General features: G+C 46.0%; 1 protein-coding gene across 1 annotated transcript; it reads left to right on the top strand.

Moving 5' to 3' along the window:
- The first annotated feature begins 1,267 nt into the window (after positions 1-1,267).
- ZNF425 (zinc finger protein 425) lies at positions 1,268-17,667 on the top strand. Its single transcript, XM_062192719.1, has 4 exons — positions 1,268-1,377; positions 4,688-4,814; positions 8,480-8,638; positions 13,641-17,667. Exons 1-4 carry the CDS (start codon positions 1,360-1,362, stop codon positions 15,599-15,601), a joined length of 2,265 nt encoding a protein of 754 aa, XP_062048703.1. The 5' UTR covers positions 1,268-1,359; the 3' UTR covers positions 15,602-17,667.
- The last annotated feature ends 2,438 nt before the right edge of the window (positions 17,668-20,105 follow it).

Raw genomic sequence — 20,105 nt, 5'->3', positions numbered from 1 at the left:
AGTCCAGCCTGTTGTAGGCATTTGGTGAGTAAACCACATGATGGGTGCTCTCTCCCTCTCTCTCTGCCTGTCAAATAAATACAAATTTTTAAACAACTAAATAAGCTATTGTCACACTCAACAATGAAGAGGAATCAGAAAAGCATGATATTTTGAGAAGTCTGATAAGGAAATTTACAGACTGTATGATTCTATTTATGTGACATTTTTGAAAAATAAAAACTATAGTGACAGAAACAAATCATTCCTTTCTAGGGGTTACAGATGTAGAAAGGGAGGTGGATAAAAAAGAAAAAGGACATTTTGGGACAGAGATGAAATCTTCAATAGCCTGATTGCATCTGTTACACATACGTATTCATGTACTAAAATTCCTAGTGCTATGCACCAAAAAAAGGTCAATCTTATTGTATCATTTTTAAAAGTGAAATACTATAAACAGCAAGGTATATGTGCACAGTTCCATACCAAGCTATTTCACTATTCCATACCAAACGGAGGTATGTGCACACACTCCAACATACACACCTCATTTCATTACTGTTTTATTTCTACTCTAGGTGCCCTCCCTCGAGCTACAGCCCAATGCCTAAAATACCACTGGGATAGAATCCGAGGTGGGCTTCCTGGGGACAACTGCCCCCCGCCTCTCCCTCTCATCTTTTTCTGTCTCGCTCTCCCTGGCAGCCCCTCCCTGGGCCCCTCCATCTCTCTCCCCGTTTCTGACTGTGTTCCTCATTCTGTGTCATGTTCTGCACCTCTTTGTCCTGCTGTCTCCCCATAAACTGCCGGTGTTCCCCTTGTCCCCTGAGCCGGCCTCAGGCGCCTGCAGGTGCACACGGGGGCCCACACAGGCCCACCTGCCCCCCGGGGACGCCCCTTTCCCGTCCGGCCTCCTTTTCCCGCTCATTCCTGGGCTCACCTCACTGATGAACCCTTCCTTGCCCCGCACCTTCGGCTCAGGGTCCACTTTGAGGAGGAACCAAACCCTCCCTCCCTTTTGCTCTCTCTGATTCTGGGCAGAGCGCGTCTCCCTGCCTCCGTCACTTCCCTCTCCACCTCCACCTCTCTCTCCGGCTCTCCGGCTGTCTGCCGCCCTTGGCCGCTCCGGACAGTCCGAGCGTCCGTCCGTCCGGGACAGGCAGGCCGAGGCCGCCGGCCCCTGCAGGCCGCACCAACGCCCCGGCCAGCGCCTGCTCCTGCCGCCCGCAGGGGGCGCTGTGGCTCGGAGCGGTCGCCGTCCCAGCACGCACCGCGCCCAGGCTGGCGCTGGGCTTCGGGGGCTGCCTGAGGTGCTGCCTGAGGGTCGGGGCCGAGCCGGCGTCTCCTCGCAGTGGGGCCGATTGCTGCGGAGCCGCGATGGCCGAGCCGGCCTCGGTAAGAGAGGCCGTGGACGAGGCGGGCCCTGCCGCGGCTGGAGCGAGTCCCGTTTCGCCTCGAGCGGTGCGAGCCCGGGCTGGGGCGGGGCTGCCGGGCGCCGGGCCGGCTGAGGAGAACGCGCGGGTCCGGAGCGCTCGCTGGCCGGGGCGGCCGGGGGAGCCGGGCGGCGTCCGCGCTGCGGGCCGTCGGCTGCCGGCTCGCGCCTGTGCGGGCTCTGCCGCCGAGAAAGCTGTGGCGCAGCCCGCTTCCTCCGGAAAACCCGCGAGCAGTTGGAGTGGTCCTCCTGCGGGACACCTGCGTGTAACGGAACCTCGGGGCCCTGGTTTAGGGTTTAAGAGGCACATCCTGGGGCTGAATCCAGGAAACTGCTAGTTCAGTTGACTAGGACCTGCTTAGGTAGGCAGGTGTGCCTCTGCCCTCACCAGGGTTCCGTACCCTTAGCCAATGCGATGCTCTCTCGTTGCGTTTTATTCTTCCCTTCTTTATGCTCCCTTTCCCAGCCTCGCCTGGCCAGTACGGATTCTGTGCAGACGTCCCTAAGCCCTCTCAGTGGTGTGAGAGTTGGTGGTTGGTGGTAGTTCTTTGGTTATAACTTTGAGTCCATAGAAAATGTGATGTCGGCTTCTTGGTTCCTGTTTTATTTGGAATAGGCAAAAAGAAATAATTTTCTCCGTTTTAAAAAGAGCAGTACACTGGTAATGGTGAATATCTTCACAAATGAGCCTCTTGTAGGTGACAAACACGGGAGTGAGGTACGGAAACAGGTGGAGTGGGCACAGCTGGTTAAGCCACCAACTGTGAGGCCACTGTCCCGTATTAGTGACTGTTTGTGCCCAGGCTGCTCCACTTCTGAGCCAGCTCCCTGCTAATGCGCCCGGGAAAGCAACGGAAGATGGTCCAAGTGCTTGGGCCCCTGCTACCCATGTGGGAGACCCGGGAGGCCTTACCCAGCCCTGTCCATTGTAGCCATCTTTGGAATGAACCAGCAGATAGACGATCCTTTGTCTTTTCCTGTCTGTCTGTGACTGTGCCCCTTTTTTTCTTTAGGATTTATTTATTTATTTGAAACGCAGAGTTACAGAGAAGCAGAGAGAGAGAGAGAGAGAGAGAGAGAGAGAGAGAGAAGTCTTCCGTTCATTCACTGCATCTCTCCCCAGATGGCTACAACAGCCAGAACAGGGCTGATCCAAAGCCAGGAGTTTCTTCCAGGTCTCCCACATGGGTGCTGGGGCTCAAGTCCTTCTTCTACTGCTTTCCCAGGCCATAGCGGAGAGCTGGATCGGAAGTGGAGCAGCCAGGACTCGAACTGGTGCCCATATGGGATGCCAGTACTGCACATGGCGGCTTTATCCTCTACCACTTCTTCTAGGTCTTCCAAGTGGGTGCAGGGGCCCAAGCATTGGGCCATCTTTGGCTGCTTTCCCAGGTGCTTTAGCAGGGAAATAGATCAGAAGTGGAACAATGGAGTCTTGGAGCAGCGCGTATATGGAATGCCGGGGTCAGCAGGCAGTATCTTTACCCAGTATGCCACAATGCCAGCCCCATGAAAGGGACAGTTTCAATTAGGTCTTACTCTTCCATTAAAAATCATTATTTATTTATTTGAAAGGCAGAATAAGAGAGAGAGAGAAAGAGAGAGAACTTCCATCTACTGGCTCACTTCCCAAATGTCTGTAACAGCCAGGGGCTTGACCAAACCAAAGCCAAGAACCAAGAACTCTATCTGAGTCTCCCAAATGGATGCCAGGGACCCCACGCAGGCCGTGATCTGCAGCCTTGGGAAGATGGATTGGAAGTAGAGGCGGGACTCAATCCCAAACATTCTGACATGGGGTGCAGATTTCCCAAGTGGTGGCCTAATCTGCTACGCTACAGTACTGGCCCCTATCTCTCTTAACTTTTCTCTCCAGAATCCAACTGTCAAATAGCCTTCGTTCTCGGGTACCCTAGATTTTCCTAATAGGAACATCTGCTTTGAAGTATTTTTGACCAGCATTTTTTATACACTTGGGAAGAGCTCTGTCTTTTCAAGATGCCTCCTGGTTTCCAATTTCTCTTTATGAACTGAACATACCTCAATATGAAACATAAGCTAAAAAACCTGTAGAAGATAACAGAGAAGAAAATCCTTGGGACTTAGGGCATGTTGAAGAGTTCTTAGATATATAGTTTGTTACCAACAAAGTAACAAACTATAGGGGTTGGTGTGATGGTTAAGCCATCCCTTGCAACCCCAGCTTCCCACACGGGAGTTCTGGTTTGAGTCCTGGCTGCTCTGTTTCCAATTGCATCCTCCTAATGCATCTGGGAAGGCAGTAGAAGATGGCCCAAGTACTTGGGCTCTGCCACACAAGTGGGAGACCAGGATGGAGTTCCTGGTTCCTGGCTGGGTCTAGCCCAGTGAACCAGCCAATGAAAGATCTCTGTCTCTCTCTGCTGCTCTGACTTGCAAATAAATATATAAATCTTTTAAAATAAAACCATAACTTATAAAGGAAAAAAGTGATAAACTGGACATTTCAAAATTTAAAAAACGATGTTCGGCATCATTTCTCATTAGGAAAATACAAATTAAAGCCACTGAGGTATCACTATGTACTTAGAATAGTTAAAAATGAATGAAAGGATCTTATGCTGTGTGAAAAAAACAAACCTCAACAGGTCACATGCTGTAAGATTCCATTTATACAGATTCTTAAAATGGAATTGTAGTGATGGATAATAGACTTTAGTAGATGTGGTTATAAATGGTTGAAATAAGCTCTTTATAGTGATGAAATAGTTTTGTGTCTTTTTTTTTAGTTTTGTTTCTTGATTGTAGTGGTGGTTACATGAATCAGTCCATGTGATACAATCACATAGAGTTGTACAAACTGACTTACTGATGTCAGTTTTCTGGTTTTGATATTGCACTATAGTAATGTATAGTGTGACCTTTGGAGGAAGCTGGATAAAGGGTACAGGAGATAGATTCAACTTCCTGTGAATCTGTAATTATTTTAAAATAAAAAAAAATTTTTTAATAAACATGAACCTATGCAGCAAAACTGGGCTGTCTCTATAGTAACTATTGGTTGCTCCTAAGTAAAGAATTCTGCTTTAGATAGTGCGTGTGGCAAAGGCTTACCGTTCACTCGTGCGCTTGGTTCCTGTGGGAATATGGGACCCCTTTATTATATCGCTCATTGTATTGTATGGCACTATACAGAAATAACAAATCTCTTTCTGTCTCTTAATAAAGTCATAGACATTGAAAAACAAAGTGGCCTCAGAGTGAAAATGTATGTATATCTATTTGTGACTCCAGATAACCATGACGTTTGATGATGTGGCTTTATATTTTTCGGAGCAAGAGTGGGAGATCCTGCAGAAATGGCAGAAGGAAATGTATCAGCAAGTGATGAAGGCCAATTATGAGACCCTTGACTCTTTAGGTAAGAGTGGGCTGCTGCCTAATATGAACAGGCTTCCTTCCAGCTGCTGGCTGGTTGGATGTGACGCTGTACCTAATTTACATTCATAATGTCTTTTTTTTTAAATTTTTTTTATTTTTTGACAGGCAGAGTAGACAGTGAGGACAGAGAGAACGGTCTTCCTTTGCCGTTGGTTCACCCCTCAATGGCCTCTGCAGCCGGCACGCTGTGGCCGGCGCACCGCGCTGATCCGAAGCCAGGAGCCGGGTGCTTCTCCTGGTCTCCCATGCGGGTGCAGGGCCCAAGGACTTGGGCCATCCTCCACTGCACTCCCTGGCCACAGCAGAGAGCTGGCCTGGAAGAGGGGCAACCAGGACAGAATCTGGCGCCCTGACCGGGACTAGAACCCAGTGTGCTGGCACCACAGGCGGAGGATTAGCCTATTGAACCGCGGCGCCAGCCCATAATGTCTTTTTACCTTCCTATAAACAATATTCAACTTTTCCCTTCTTATCCAGAGTATCTATGTCTTCAGTATTTTTATGAATTTTTATGAATTCAGTATTCTGAATTCTCTGAGTCCCACGCCAGTCCTTCTCTCTGTCTCCCAAAGCTAAAATTGCTAAGCAGTCTGATTGCCTCTCTTTTAAATGCGTTCTTTGATTTCTGAAACTAGTTCTTTTATTGTTCATTGATGTTGCTGGACTCATAGGAATTTTTCCATCTTCAGAAGATCTGTGGTTCTCACGAAGGAGACATAGTTAACTAAGTTAAAATGAACTGGGATACAACACAGTGTTCACTGTGTCTACAACAGGGAAGAAAGGTAGCCTTAGTAAAGCAAGAGAGAAAAGAGCAGTGGGATGGGACATGTAGGTAGCCAAGAAAATACTTAGGAAGTAAAGAGAAATTTGGGGAAATTATACTGTACTCCTTACCCTGTTCACTCTAACTCATCCTTGAATCCTTAAAAGCATTTCCACTGGCATCAGTTTAATAAGTGATCTCAGTTTAGCCTGAAGCATTTATTCCGTTTTTTGGGGGTTAAAACTTCTCTGCTTGAGATATGAATGACAAGGAGTCCGCCATGTGAAATCCAGGCAGAGGTTTGATCTAGTGTAAAGGCCAAAGGTAGGAGTGAAGGAGTTCAAAGTGTCGGGAACCACAAGGAGACTGTAGCACATGCATAGAGGGAAAGTGATGCCAAGTTGGGAAGGGTCCAAGTAAGGAGTTGGATTTTATTCTAAATACAAGGGAATGATGATGGGAGGATTTAAACAGAGAGGAGTGATATGATATAATTTTCCAATGATTACTTGGATTGCTATTTGGAGAGTGAATGGTACAGGACAGCAATGAACGGAGACCAGCCAAGAAGATCCTAGCAGTACTGCTATGATTTTGTGCTTACTACAACAGGTAGATAGTAACAAAGATAGAGAAATGGGTAGTCTATAGATAGGTTTTATAGGTAGAATACCAAGTTTTGCTGATGGATTGGGTGTGGAATTTAAGAATGAAAGAAATGGGGCCGACACTGTGGCACAACAGGTTAAAACCCTGGACTGCAGTGCCAGCATCCCATAAGGCACTGGTTCAAGTCCCAGCTGCTCCACTTCTAATCCAGCTTCCTGCTAATGTGCCTGGGAAAGCAGTGGAGGCTGGCCTAAATTCATGGACCCCTCCACCCTTGTGGGAGACCCTGAGGAAGCTCCTGTCTCCTGGCTTCTGACTTCCGATGGACTCACTCTGGCCGTTGCAGTCACTTGGGGAGTGCACCAGGGGATGGAAGACCTCTCTCTTACTTTGGCTCTACCTCTCTCTGTAATTCTATTTTTCAAATAAATAAAATAGTTTTTTTTTTTTAAGAGTTAAAGAAGAAATAACTTGTAGATTTTTGGTTTGAGTAACTTGCTGGCAGATGACTTTATTCGCTGACTAAAGGAAGGCTTGGGGAGAGAGCAGACTTTGGTTAAATTAAGTTTGAAAGGCTTATTAGGCTTTTCTGTGGAAATAGAAGTGGGTATGCAAAACTGGAATTCCAAGTGAAGGTGAGGACTGGATTTACACATTTAGGAGACGTATAAGAATGGTATTATAAACCATGAGGCTCATTGGGATCATCTAGGGAGAATAGTCAGCTAGAGCAGAGAAAGCCTTGGAACCCCCCAAGCTGAAGAGACTGAGCTCAGTGGCCAGCAAGTTAGGAGAGATGAGGGCTCTGTACTGATGACCCAATGTTAACTTTTTTTTTTTTTTTTTTTTTTTGAGATTTATCTATTTATTTGAGAGGCACTGTTACAGCTGGAGAGAGGGAGAGACAAAGGGGTCTTTCATCTGCTGGTTCACTCTCCAAATGGCTGCAACGTCCAGAGCTGGGCCAATCTGAAGCCAGGAATCAAGAGCTTCCTCCAGGTCTCCCATGAGGGTCGCAGGGGCCCAAGCACTTGAACCATCTTCCACTGCTTTCCCAGGCCATCAGCAGAGAGTTGTATCAGAAGTGGAGTAACCAGGACCCGAACTGGTGTCCATAGGATGCTTAATCTACTATGCCACAGCGCCAGCCCCTCCAATATTAACTTTTAAGTTGCCACAATTAGTGTCCTTGAACTTGGAAAAATCAGTCTGATTTTCCCAAATTCTAAAAACCAAATGGTATTATTTGCAAATGATTTTCTCTATAGAAAGTCCAAATCCCTACCCCAGAGACTAGGATTTAGCAGGGCCAGGCCAAGGCCCAGGGATCTACATTTTTAACAAGCACTTGAGGTACGGCTAATGCTATGGTTCACAGTTCACTTTGACAACTATCTATCCCAAGGCTCAGCCTTAGATAATGCCACCAAAGGCTTTTCGAGGAACCACTCCACTGGTTTATTTTATTTATTTATTTTTTTGACAGGCAGAGTGGACAGTGAGAGGGAGAGAGACAGAGAGAAAGTTCTTCCTTTTGCCGTTGGTGCAATGTCCGCCATGGCCGGCGCGCTGCAGCTGGCACATCACACTGATCCGAAGCCAGGAGCCAGGTGCTTCTCCTGGTCTCCCATGCGGGTGCAGGGCCCAAGGACTTGGGCCATCCTCTACTGCACTCCCAGGCCACAGCAGAGAGCTGGCCTGGAAGAGGGGCAACCAGGACAGAATCTGGCGCCCTGACCGGGACTAGAACCCAGTGTGCCGGCGCTGCAGACGGAAGATTAGCCTATTGAGCCGCGGCGCCGGCCTCCACTGATTTATAAAGACTCTTTCTTCCCTTTAGGCTTAGGCTATTAGACCTCATTACTCTACCCGTCATTGCAGTCTTTTAACAACTCCTGTATTTTTCAGTTTATCAAGAATTTTGGAACTTCAAAAAAGTGTAGTGATTGAGATTTCCTACTTAATTCTATGAAGAAAAAAGGGATTTTTTTTTCTAGTCACATAGTTCTGATGATCACTTTTGAAAATTTTGGGTCTCAGACCTTTTTAAAATCCTCATTATCCTTAATTTCTCTCCTTCCTTTTATTTTATAAAATATTGAAGAAAATATTTAATCTGACTAGTCTTGGTTAGGTTGTATTCTGTTGTCTTCATGTAATTTCAAAGGCTTTCATCTCTTGACCTCACTTTGGTGTCATGCCTCCTGGAATTGTTATTTTGTCATGTATTCAGCTAACCCATACTGAGCCTGGGTGGACTCTCTTTGCAGGCTGTGTTTGGTCCAAGCCGGTTTTGATCACCTCTATAGAACAAGGGAGAACGCTATTAATCAGAGATCAGGGAAGCTTAGACAAAACAAGAAAGACAACTAGCTCTTGCACTGATGACCTGTTGGACTTGAAGAATACTGGAAAGCTGCCATGTCTTGGTGAGTAAAATGGATCTAAGGTCCATTTAATCTTCCTAGCCTTATTTCCTGATTCTTTCTGGGTTGTTGGCTATTCCTCACCATTAAAAACCATTGCTTTGATGGAGAATGTTAGTTTTCTTAACTCAGTGGTTAGCAGATCTGAGATTCTGCTACTTTTATATTCTCTCCATATGTATGTATTTTAAAAGATTTGTTTATTTTGAAAGTCAGATATATATATACACATATATAATTTAAGACAAAAGAAAAATCCATAAAACCTGCAAAGATGGGAATTTCTTATAAAAAAAAAAAACAAAGAATCCATTTGTCAAAACCCTGAAGAAAAAAAATCACCTCCCTGTCACACCATCATGTCCATGTGTATGTAGAAAAATGGAAAACCTTCCAATTTTGTATAATATTTTTTATTGTACAGATTTATAGAACTTGAGTTTTGTTATTCCTTTTGAAGGAATTTCTTTTATAATGAAGAAAACATTTGAAATATCTTAAAACTTTTAGTATTTAAATGTATGTCAAATACTTAATATTTTACTATAAAAATGAAGTCCTGTTTTTAAAAAAACAGTGTTTAAAATGTTTTATGTTTCCTCTTTAAAAATATTTGCTGGGGGACAGGCACTGTGGCACAATGGTCAGTTCTTGGGATGCCTGCATCCCATATGGGATTAAGTTTCAACTCTGCTCTAATCCAGCCTCCTCCTAATGTACTTAGAAGGCAAAAGATGATGGCCCAAGTACTTAGGTTGCTGCTACCCATGTGAGAAACCAGGATGGAATTCCTGGCCCAGCCCTGACTGTTGCAGGCATTTAGGGAATGAAACAGTGGATGGAAGAGCTCCATCTCTCCCTCTCTTTGCCTTTCAAATAAATAAATAAACCTAAAGAAAATATTTACAGGGGTGTGTGCTTGGCAAAGTGCTTAAGGGGCTGCTTGGGACACCTGCATCCAATATTGGAGTGCCTGGGTTTGAGTCTCCTGCTAATGTAAGGCAGCAGGCTTAAGTAGTTGGGTCCCTGCCATCCATGTGAGAGATCTGGATTGAATTCTGGCTCCTAGCTTTTGCCTGGCCCAGCCTTGGCTATTGTGGGCATTTGGGGAGTGAACCAACAGATGAGAGAGCTCTGTCTCTTTGCCTTTCATAATAAAAGTGAATTTGGGGGCCAGCGCTTTGACATAGCGGGTAAAGCCGTCTCCTGCAGTGCCAGCATCCCATATGGGCTCCGGTTTGAGTCCTAGCTGCTCCACTTCCAATCCAGCTTTCTGCTATGGCCTGGGAAAGCAGTGGAAGATGGCCCAAGTCCTTGGGCCCCTGCACCTGTGTGGGAGACCCAGAAGAATCTCCTGGCTCCTGGCTTCGGATCAACGCAACTCTGGCTGTCATGGCCAATTGGGGAGTGGTGAACCAGCTGATGGAAGACCTCTTTCTCTCTGTGTAACTCTGACTTTCTTTTATTTTATTTTTTTATTTTTGACAGGCAGAGTGGATAGTGAGAGAGAGAGACAGAGAGAAAGGTCTTCCTTTTTGCCATTGGTTCACCCTCCAATGGCTGCTGTGGCCAGCGCATCTCGCTGATCCGAAGCCAGGAGCTTCTCCTTGTCTCCCATGCGGGTGCAGGGCCCAAGGACTTGAGCCATCCTCCACTGCCTTCCTGGGCCATAGCACAGAGCTGGCCTGGAAGAGGGGCAACCGGGATAGAATCCAGCGCCCCGACTAGAACTAGAACCCGGTGTGCCAGCGCTGCAAGGCGGAGGATTAGCCTGTTAAGCCACGGCGCTGGCCGTAACTCTGACTTTCAAACAAATAAATAAATCTTAAAAAAGCTGGTGTTGTGGCATAATGGGTAAAGCTGCCATCTGCAATGCCAGCACCCTATATTGGCGCCAGTTTGAGTCCTAGCTGCTGCACTTCCAGTCCAGTTCCCTGCTAATAGCTTGGGAAAGCAGAAGACAGTCTGAGACCCCAGCAAAGCTCCTGGCTCCTGGCTTCGGATCAGCCCAGCTCCGGCTGTTGTAGCCATAGAGAGTGAGCCAGTATTTGGAAGATCGATCTCTCTCATCTCAACCTCCTCCTTTCTATGTCACTCTGCCTTAAAAATAAAGAAATAAGTCCTTAAAAATAAAAAAGGAAAAAAATTTCAAAAATATGAAACAGCTGAGGTTGGCCACAGCCTGTGACTCTGACATTCCATATGGGCACCGGTTTGTGTCCCAGCTGCTCCACTTCCAGTCCAACTCCCTGCTGATGGCCTGGGGAAGCAGCACAAGGTGGCCCAAAGCAGCACAAGGTGGGAGACCCAGATAAAGCTCCTGGCTCCTGGCTTCAGCTTGGCCCAGTGCTGGCTGTTGTGACCATCTGGGGAATGAACCAGTGGATGGAAAATCTCTTTCTCTGTCCCTCTCTCTTTGTAACTCTGACTTTAAAAATAAACAAACCTTTTAAAAAATAAAAATATTTAAATCTTTTAAAAAACAATTGGAAGGCTAGTGTTTGGAGCAGCAGTTAAGATGCCACTTGGTACACCTGCATCCCATATTGGAGCCGCAGTTCAACTCCTGGCTTCACTTCCAGTTCGAGCTTCCTTCCAGTGTGCAACTTGGGAGACAGCAGGTGATGGCTCAAGTAGCTGGGTTCCTACCCAATTCCTACCCAGATTGAGTTCCAGCTCCCAGCTTCAGCCCTAGCTATTGGGAATGAACCAGCAGGGGAAAAGGTTCTTTCAAATAATTTTTTTTTAAAAAAGGAAAATAAAATTAAGAAGAGAGTGCCATTACCCATTTCAACTGGAAGAAAACTAGTTCTGAAATAAAATAGCTAGGTGAATGTCTGAAATCCTCCTCCTCAGATCTTGTGGGTAAGAATGTGATAACTGAGGGCCCTCTCTTTCCTGTCATCATGGCCTTTACTTGGGAACAGTAGTGATTATGCTTATATAATACCTTTTTTATATAATGCAAAGTCCTTTAGAAAATGAAATATTTTTTGAAGTGTTCTTTATGAATTCAGTAAACTTCTATTTCAGCATTCCTAAGAAAGGTACACTTTATTTTTTTAAGAATTATTTATTTGAAAGGCAGAGGGACAGAGAGAGAGAGAGAGAGAGAGATCTTCCATCTTCTTGTTCTTTTCCCAAATGGCCACAACTTCCAGGGCTGGGCCAGGCTAAAAGTGGGAGCTAAGAACTCCATCCAAGTCTTCCACACGGGTGACAGGGGCCTAAGTACTTGGGCCATCCTCTGTTACTTTTCCAGGCTCATTAGCATGGAGCTGGATTGAAGTAGAACATCTAAAACATGAACTAGCACTCATATAGGATGCCATTGTCACAGGCAGCAGATTATCCCACTGCACCACAACACTAGTCCCAGAACGATTCTTTCTTTCCCTCCCTCCCTCTCTCTCTCTCTCTCTCTCTCTCTCTCTCTTTCTTTCTTTTTCCTTAAGATTTATTTATTTGAGAAGTAGAGAGAGAGAGAGGTCTTCCATCCTCTGGTTCACTCCCTGAATGGCCGCAAGAGCCAGAGCTGGGCTGATCCAAATCCAGGAGCCAAGAGCTTTTTCCAGGTCTCCCATGTGGGTGCAGGAGCCCAAGGACTTGGACCATCTTCTGCTGCTTTCCCAGGCTATAGCAGGGAGCTGGATGGGAAGTGGAGCAGCCGGGACTTGAACCAGCTGGTGCCCATATGGGATGCTGGCACTACAGGCAGTGCTTTACCTGCTACGCCACAGCACCAGCCCCCAGGTACTTTTTTTATTTGAGAGGCAGAGTTACAGACAGAGACAGAGACTGGTCTTCCATCTGCTGGTTCACTCCCCAGATGGATGCAACGGCCAGAGCTGGGCTGATCCAAAGCCAGGAACTAGGTGCTTCTTCTGGGTCCTCCATGTGGGTCCAGAGGTCCGAGCACCTGGGCCATCTTCCACTGCTTTCCTAGGCCATTAGCAAGCAGCTACACCTCTTTGCCACACTGTCCTGCATCAGGCACAGACCCGACACTCCCACAGCAGTGGCTACTGCTGAGTGGGGTACACTCTGGTATCAGAGGTTGGAGAAAGCTGAAAGGAAGGGAGATCAAGAGTAAGGGGAGACAGCTTCTGGGATTATGTTTTTTTTGGGGGGGTCAAAGTTCATGACCCTTCCCTAGGCTTGGCAAGTGCTCTCTGCCATGTGTGCCTGCGCAATAGTGATGTGAGTCCCCAGGTCCTTTTTTTTTTTTTTTTTTAAGCAAATCAATGTTTATTTTTGTTTAAAGATTTATTTATTTATTTGAAAGTCAGAGTTACACTGAGAGAGAAGGAGAAGCAGAGAGAGAAAGAGAGGTCTTCCAACCACCGGTTCATTCCCCAGTTGGTCACAACGGCCGGAGCTGCACCGATCCAAAGCCAAGAACCAGGAGCTTCTTCCAGGTCTTCCATGCGGGTGCAGGGGCCCAAGGACTTGGGCCATCTTCTACTGCTTTCCCAGGCCATAGCAGAGAGCTGGGAAAGGAAGTGGAGCAGCCAGGTCTCAAACCGGTGCCCATATGGGATGCCAGCACTGCAGGTAGTGGTTTTACCTGCTATGCCACAGTGCCGTTCCCCCCACCTCCCCCATACATTCTCATAGCATTTCTTCCAGAAAAATTTTCCTGAAACCTATTATAGAAGAAGAATAAGGATATGATTCTCAGCTTTTCTGTATGAATATTTATTTCACAGGTTTAAGGAAATAGAGTAATGGGTACAGATTCTCAGTAACTCATGATCTCCAACTTCTACAGACCCTTTAAGTGTCATCTCTAGGTTCATAAGATGTATTTGCTTGTAATTTTTAAAATACTAAGCTATTTCTTAATAAGTAGTAAAAGGAACACAAGAGTTATGGGAGGCAGATTTCACAGTCATTGAGATCAGTGGGATTCCCTTTTCTGCTTTGTTAGTGACATAAGCTGATCCTAGAACCCCAATGTGGTAGACATATCACTGATGAGAGTGATCCTTTTTTTCCTCTGTAGATAACCAAGGAACTCTCAGGACAAGAGAGGAGGGATGCCATTTAAATGGTCTTCAAAAACAGGACTTGTGTGCTACCTTGCCCGGAAACGAAAGAAAGAATTTATGTGATCAAAGAGCTACCTTACAATCTCCAAGTCTCCAAGAAACAGAGACTCTAAATCAAAAAGTCCACAGCACAGCATCTAATCCAGACAAGAAAGATCCATGTCATAAGCCTCCAGATATTCCAGGTCACTTGGAAAGTCTGCCTGAACCAAGATTTTATTCCTGCTGTATCTGTAGGAAAGTCTTCCAGGTAAAGAATGACCTGGTAAAGCACCAGAGGAGCCACTCCAGGAAGCAGCCCTGTAAGTATCCAAAGCGCAAGAATAAATCCAGAGGGAATTCTGAAGTCGCTTGGCCCCCAGTGTTCCTGTGCAGAAAGAAGCGATTCCAGTGCAGTGCCTGTGAGAAGAGCTACTATTTGAAGTGCAGTCTGATCACTCACCAGGTTGTCCACACAGGGCAGCGGCCCTTCCCGTGCCCAGAGTGTGGCAAGACCTTCCGCTACAAAGCTGACTTGACGAAACACCTGTGTTTGCACAAAGGGGAAAGGCCATTTTGCTGTGAGGAGTGTGGCAAGGGTTTCGTGCAGCAGTGCAAGCTCACCGAGCACCTGCGGCTGCACAGCGGGGAGAAGCCCTTCCAGTGCGCAGAGTGTGGCAGAAGCTTCCGCCTGAAGAGGAGCTTGAAGGCCCACCTCTGCCAGCACAGTGGGAAGAAGCCTTTCCACTGTGCAGAGTGCGGCCGGAGCTTTTCTCGCAAGGCAGCCCTGAAGACCCACCAGAGGACACACAGTGGAGAGAAGCCCTTTTCTTGTGACCAGTGTGGGAGGAAATTCATCTACAAAACTAAACTCGCTGAGCACATCAGAGTCCACACAGGAGAGAAGCCCTTTCCGTGTCCTGAGTGTAACAAAAGCTTCCGCCAGAAGAGGAGCCTGAAAGCCCACCGGTTCCAGCACGACGGGCGGAAGCCGTTCCAGTGTCCGGAGTGTGGCCGCAGCTTCTTCTGGAGGAATGCCATGAGGGCCCACCAGCGTCTGCACAGCGAGGAGAAGCCGTTCTCCTGCGGGGAGTGTGGCAAGAAGTTCACCCGGCCCTCCAAGCTCACGCGCCACGCCAGGGTCCACAGCAGGCAAAAGGAGTTCCCCTGTGGCGAGTGCAGCAAGACCTTCCCTCGGCAGTCCAGGCTCACACAGCACCTCAAGAGCCACGCCACAGAGAAGCCGTTCTCCTGTGCCGAGTGCAGCCGGCGCTTCCGTCGGTGCGCGCATCTCACCGAGCACATGCGGCTTCACGGTGGGGAGGAGCCGTTCCAGTGTCCCGAGTGTGACAAGAGCTTCTTCTGGAAAGCCTCCATGAGGGCGCACCAGCGGATGCACAGGGAGGAGAAGCCCTTCGCGTGCAGCGAGTGCAGCAAGACCTACACTCAGCATTCTCAGCTCACGGAGCACCTGCGAGTCCACAGCGGGGAGAAGCCCTACCAGTGTCCCAACTGTGACAAAAGGTTCCGTCTCAAAGGAAATCTGAAAAGCCATCTGCTCCAGCACAGTGGCAAAAAGCCATTCTCTTGTGTAAAGTGTGACAAAAGTTTCACCCAGCAATACAGGCTCACGGAGCACGTGCGAGTCCATAGTGGGGAGAAGCCTTTCCACTGCCTGGAGTGTGGCAAGAGCTACTGCACCCGGGGCAGTTTGAAGGCCCACTTACACACACACAGTGGAGAGAAGCCCTTTCAGTGTCCAGAATGTGGCAAAGGCTTCCTTCAGAAGAGGAGTTTAGAGACCCACCTGCACCATCACAGCAGGGAGAGGCCCTTTTCTTGTGATGAGTGCGGAAGAAGCTTCACATACATGGGGGCCCTTACCACGCACATGACAGTCCATGCCAGGGCAAAGGCCCCCAGTCAAGCTACATAGCAGTTACATAGTGACCGCCTTTAGGTGGAGCCGGCCAGCTCTGTGTGCTGTGCCTGAAGCAGAATAAAGAATTCACAGACTGCTGCCTACAGACATCCTGGCCAGACGCAATCAGGAGGACCTGGTGGCTCCTTGACAGAAGTTACAGATAATCTAGGCAAAGATGGTGGAAGAAATACTGCCCATCATGGAAGAAACATTGTATACCCATATGCTAGTATAAAAGATTTTTCAGTGCTGTGGAAGAGTGTGATACTCTTGTTACTAAATTGGGAACTGTGGCCTGAATAAAGAAGTGTTACAGACTGGAACTTTTCCCCACATCCACCTCAGCCAGCTTTTTCTTAAGTTTGTGTTGGACTCTTCAGTTTGCTCTCAGAGTAGATTTTCATTACCTCTCAAATGGTGAGATAGCATCTGTTTCTTGGGGGAATTCCCCTGTGTTGCTGAAAATAAATTTTGTTCATCAACCCATTTGTTAAAATGATTACCTATGTGTTATTTCCTTGTAGAGTCATTGTAGTCACCTAAAATGTCACCACCGTGAGTCACAATGCTATTTATCTGGTCCCTCTACATTTTTCAACAGTGTTTATCGTTCTCAAATACACTTCCTGTAACTTTTGGGTCTCTGGGGGTAAATACCAAAGGAAAGAATGTTATTGTCCATGGCATCACCTCATTTTTTGCTCTATAGTCTAATTTGTCACTATGAGAAGGCAATTTTTCAGACTGTTCTAACAAATATTCATCTGTCTCTGGGACTGTCAATCTTTAATATAACTCCTAAGAAAACACACAGCTTCCCTTAAGAAATCTTTAGGGAATCTTTAGAGGAAAAGGGTGCCACCTGTGGTTGGTATGGTCCTATGGATGTGAATTTCTTGGTGAGTTGATGATGCCTTTGCATAAAGAAAAAGGTCCATTGACCTGTGGAAAGGCACATATAGGCCTGATTACAGTGTTTTTGGCATTCTTCACCAGTGCACTTCTGGGAGCTTTTGCCTGGGGTGCATGTTAAAAATGCAGATTCATGGGAATCTCTACAGATGAACAAGAATTTTCCAAGGTAGCATTATATAAACTAAGCTTTTAGAACATTGGGTTGGGGGCCAGCAGTGTGGCATAGTAGTCTAAGCCTCTGCCTGCTGTGCTGGCATCCCATATGGGTACCAGTTTGTGTTCTGGCTGCTCCAGTTCTAATCCAGCTCTCTGCTAAGCCCTAGGAAAGCAGTGGAAGTGGCCTAAGTGCTTGGGCCTCTGTGCCCACGTGGGAGACCTGGATGAAGCTCCTGGCTTCTGGCTTCAAATCAGCCCAGCTCTGGCTGTTGTGGCCATTTGGGAAGTTCCATCCAGCAGATGGAATACCTTTCTCTCTGTAATTCTACCTCTCAAAAACTAAATAAAAAATCTTAAAAAAGAAAAAGAACATTGGGTGGAGGGGCAGAGAAAGGAAAAATTATTTAATGTTTATTTCATCTATGTGAAAGGGCATCAGAGAAAGAGATCTCCCATCTGCTGGTTCACCCCCTAAATGCCTTCAAGAGCAGGGACTGGGCCATGCTAAAGCCAGAAGCCTGAAACTCCTGGATCTCTCCTGTGGGTGGCAGGGACCCAAGTGCTTGGCCATCTGCTGCCTTCCAGGATGTGTGGGCAGAAAGCTGGGTCAGACAAGGAGTAGCCGGAATTCAAACTGGCACTGCAGTGTGGGATGCCGGCATCCCCAGTGGCAGCTTAACCTGCTGCACCACTATATCTACCCTCAGAAAAACTATTTTTGGAGGCATTCTAGCCATTCTACTGTGCGATTTGGATTAGGACTCTCCCTTTAGCCTTCTCTCTTGTATTAAAGCTTTTTGTTACAAAAGTTGCTTACATTTAGGGGGGTGTGTTAGTCTGCTCAGGTTGCCATAACAAAATACCATTAGACTAGGTGGCTTAAACCACAAAAGCTTGTTTTCTTATTCTTGGAGGATGGAAGTCCAATGTTAGGGTGCCAGCAGCATTGGTGTCTGGGGAGGCTACTTCCTGGTTTATAGACTGCTGTGTGACTGTGTCTTCCCATAGCCTTTTCTCTGTGCAGTGGGTGGGATGAGAGTTGGGCTTTGTTTGTCTTTTTTTTTTAATAAAGATTTATTTGAAAGATTTATTGTAAAGTCAGATTTATAGAGAGGCAGAGAGAGAGAGAGAGATCTTCCATCTTCGCCGGCCGCAGCAGCCATTGGAGGGTGAACCAACAGCAAAAAGGAAGACCTTTCTCTCTGTCTCTCTCTCTCCCTATCCACTCTGCCTGTCAAAAAAAAAAAAACAAAAAAAAACAAAAAAACCTTCCATCTTTTGGTTCACTCTCCAGATGGCCGCAGCGACCAGAGCTGCACCAATCTGAAGCCAGGATCCAGGAGCTTCTTCTGGGTCTCCCACATGTGTACAGGGGCCAAAGGACTTGGGCCATCTTCTGCTTTCCCAGGCCATAGTAGAGAGCTGGATCTGAAGTGGAGCAGCTGGGACTCAAACCAGTGTCCATATGGGATGCTGGCACTGCAGGCCCCTTATTTACCCGTATTACCTCATTGTACTTTATGTACTCCTTAAAGCTTTGATGCAAATAGTCACATTGAGGGTTAAGGCTTCAATAGGAGAATTGGGGGTGGGGGACAGGGGCACATGATTCAGTCCATAACATGAGGTTATGCTTAGATTTATTGAATGCCTAATACTTATCAAATACAGTGCCATATACTTCACATTCATAATCTCACCTAAGTCCTCACATGAAATCCCCCTTACTGATTTGTTCTTTAGTTTCTCTGAAAACTGAGTATTGGTCATGAAACAATTTATACCCCCTTACTTAGATCACCAGATATGGTGTGATATATATATACTAAGATTTATATGGGTGTATTATATATATTATGTATATATATATTTGTGTGTGTGTATATATACATATATATATATATATATATATATATATATGAGAAACTCCTCTATTTCTCATTGACTGCCTTTGCTAACCAAGGGAGTCCTGACTCCTAACAACTCTTGAGTATATGGAAAGCACCTGTTAATGTAGATCAGAGAGTTCCCTTCTTTCTTAAAGCCATCCCTCCTCCTTGCTTTCATCTCTTCTCCATTCTCTGCCTCCACTTAGTCACTTATTGAGCCTAGAATTCCTGCTTTGGTTTGACAGAGAACTCCTTGATTCTGTTCCTGTGCTAGTCCCCCATTTGTATGTCCAGGAGACTGGGAGTGATTGTACATGTCACTTGTGTACTGCAATCCTCTATCTAGTTCATGCTAGTTTGCTGTATTAACAGCATATGTCTGAAATGGAATTTTTCTGTAGATATGGCTGATTCTCATATTAGTACCCTCCTTTTTTGTCCTCTAAAAATTAGACTTTGTCTAAAATTGTAAATCTGTTAAATGGAAAATTGTCTAAAAAATGTAAATCCATTATATTCAATTTAAAACTAAAGCTTAGTTCTAGTTCCTTGCCCAAGACCAGACGTAGACCCAGGATCTGTCCTTTTGACCTTATTCAAAATCCTGTGCTTTTTCTACAATGTCACATGACTTTGTCCATTCTCATGTCTTCTCAGCTTTTTGTTTTGTTTTAGATTTTTATTTATTTATTTGACAGGTAGAGTTACAGACAGTGAGAAAGAGAGACAGAGAGAAAGGTCTTCCTTCCATTGGCTCACTCCCCAAATGGCTGCCACAGCTGGAGTTGCACTGATCCAAAGCCAGGAGCCAGGAGCTTTGTCCCGGTCCCTGCCTGCACTGCAGGCGGCAGCTTTACCTGCAGCACCACAGCGCCGGCCCCTAAACTTTAATTTTTTAACCAGACTATATAGTCAACAGTATAAAAAGTTTTAAGAAGTGGGCTACAATAGTGACAGTGGAGGAGGAATCTTATTTGAAAGAAATTAGGAGATAGATTGGATGTAGGAAAATCTAGGATCATTAGGATTTATGGCTTTTGGAAATCAGCAGATAGTATAATTTTAGAGGTGGGAAACACAGAAGAGCATAAAGTAAGGAGAAGTGTTGATATAGATGACGTCTCATTTTGGGCACTTTGTGGTTGCAGTGCCTGTAGCATTAAGAAATACTCAGAAGGAAACTGAAAAAAAAATGGCAAGAATTTATAGATTTGAAAGTCTAAGTACCTAAGGGATTAATAGAAGAAATGGCTGTGCAAGATGTGGCTCAAGAGAGCGAAACAGTCATGTATGTATATGCTCTTGGTTTTGGAAATGGGATATTTCTTTCCACTAACACAGCACTGCTCCTCTGCCTCTGCATCTACTTTGTTCAAGCCCAGTTATGCACAACAGTATTTTCCGATGTTCCCTTCATCACTAGTAAAGAGGATATTTTCATCTTATATATTTTTCCTTGTTCTAATTCTTAATTTAGAATTTGGACAAGAAACAGTGCTATTATGGGTTACATCTCAAAAATAAAAACCCTTTGCCGGCGCCGTGGCTCAGTAGGC

This window comes from Lepus europaeus, chromosome 1 (genome assembly GCF_033115175.1).
Source record: "Lepus europaeus isolate LE1 chromosome 1, mLepTim1.pri, whole genome shotgun sequence".
NCBI lineage: Eukaryota > Metazoa > Chordata > Mammalia > Lagomorpha > Leporidae > Lepus > Lepus europaeus.
This window is presented reverse-complemented; position numbering and strand designations above follow the sequence as displayed.

Excerpts from the sequence above, each read along its gene's own strand:
- ZNF425 (XM_062192719.1), top strand. Across the intron at positions 4,815-8,479 it reads TGAGACCCTTGACTCTTTAG|GCTGTGTTTGGTCCAAGCCG; the intron begins GTAAGAGTGGGC and ends CTCTCTTTGCAG. Across the intron at positions 8,639-13,640 it reads TGGAAAGCTGCCATGTCTTG|ATAACCAAGGAACTCTCAGG; the intron begins GTGAGTAAAATG and ends TTTCCTCTGTAG.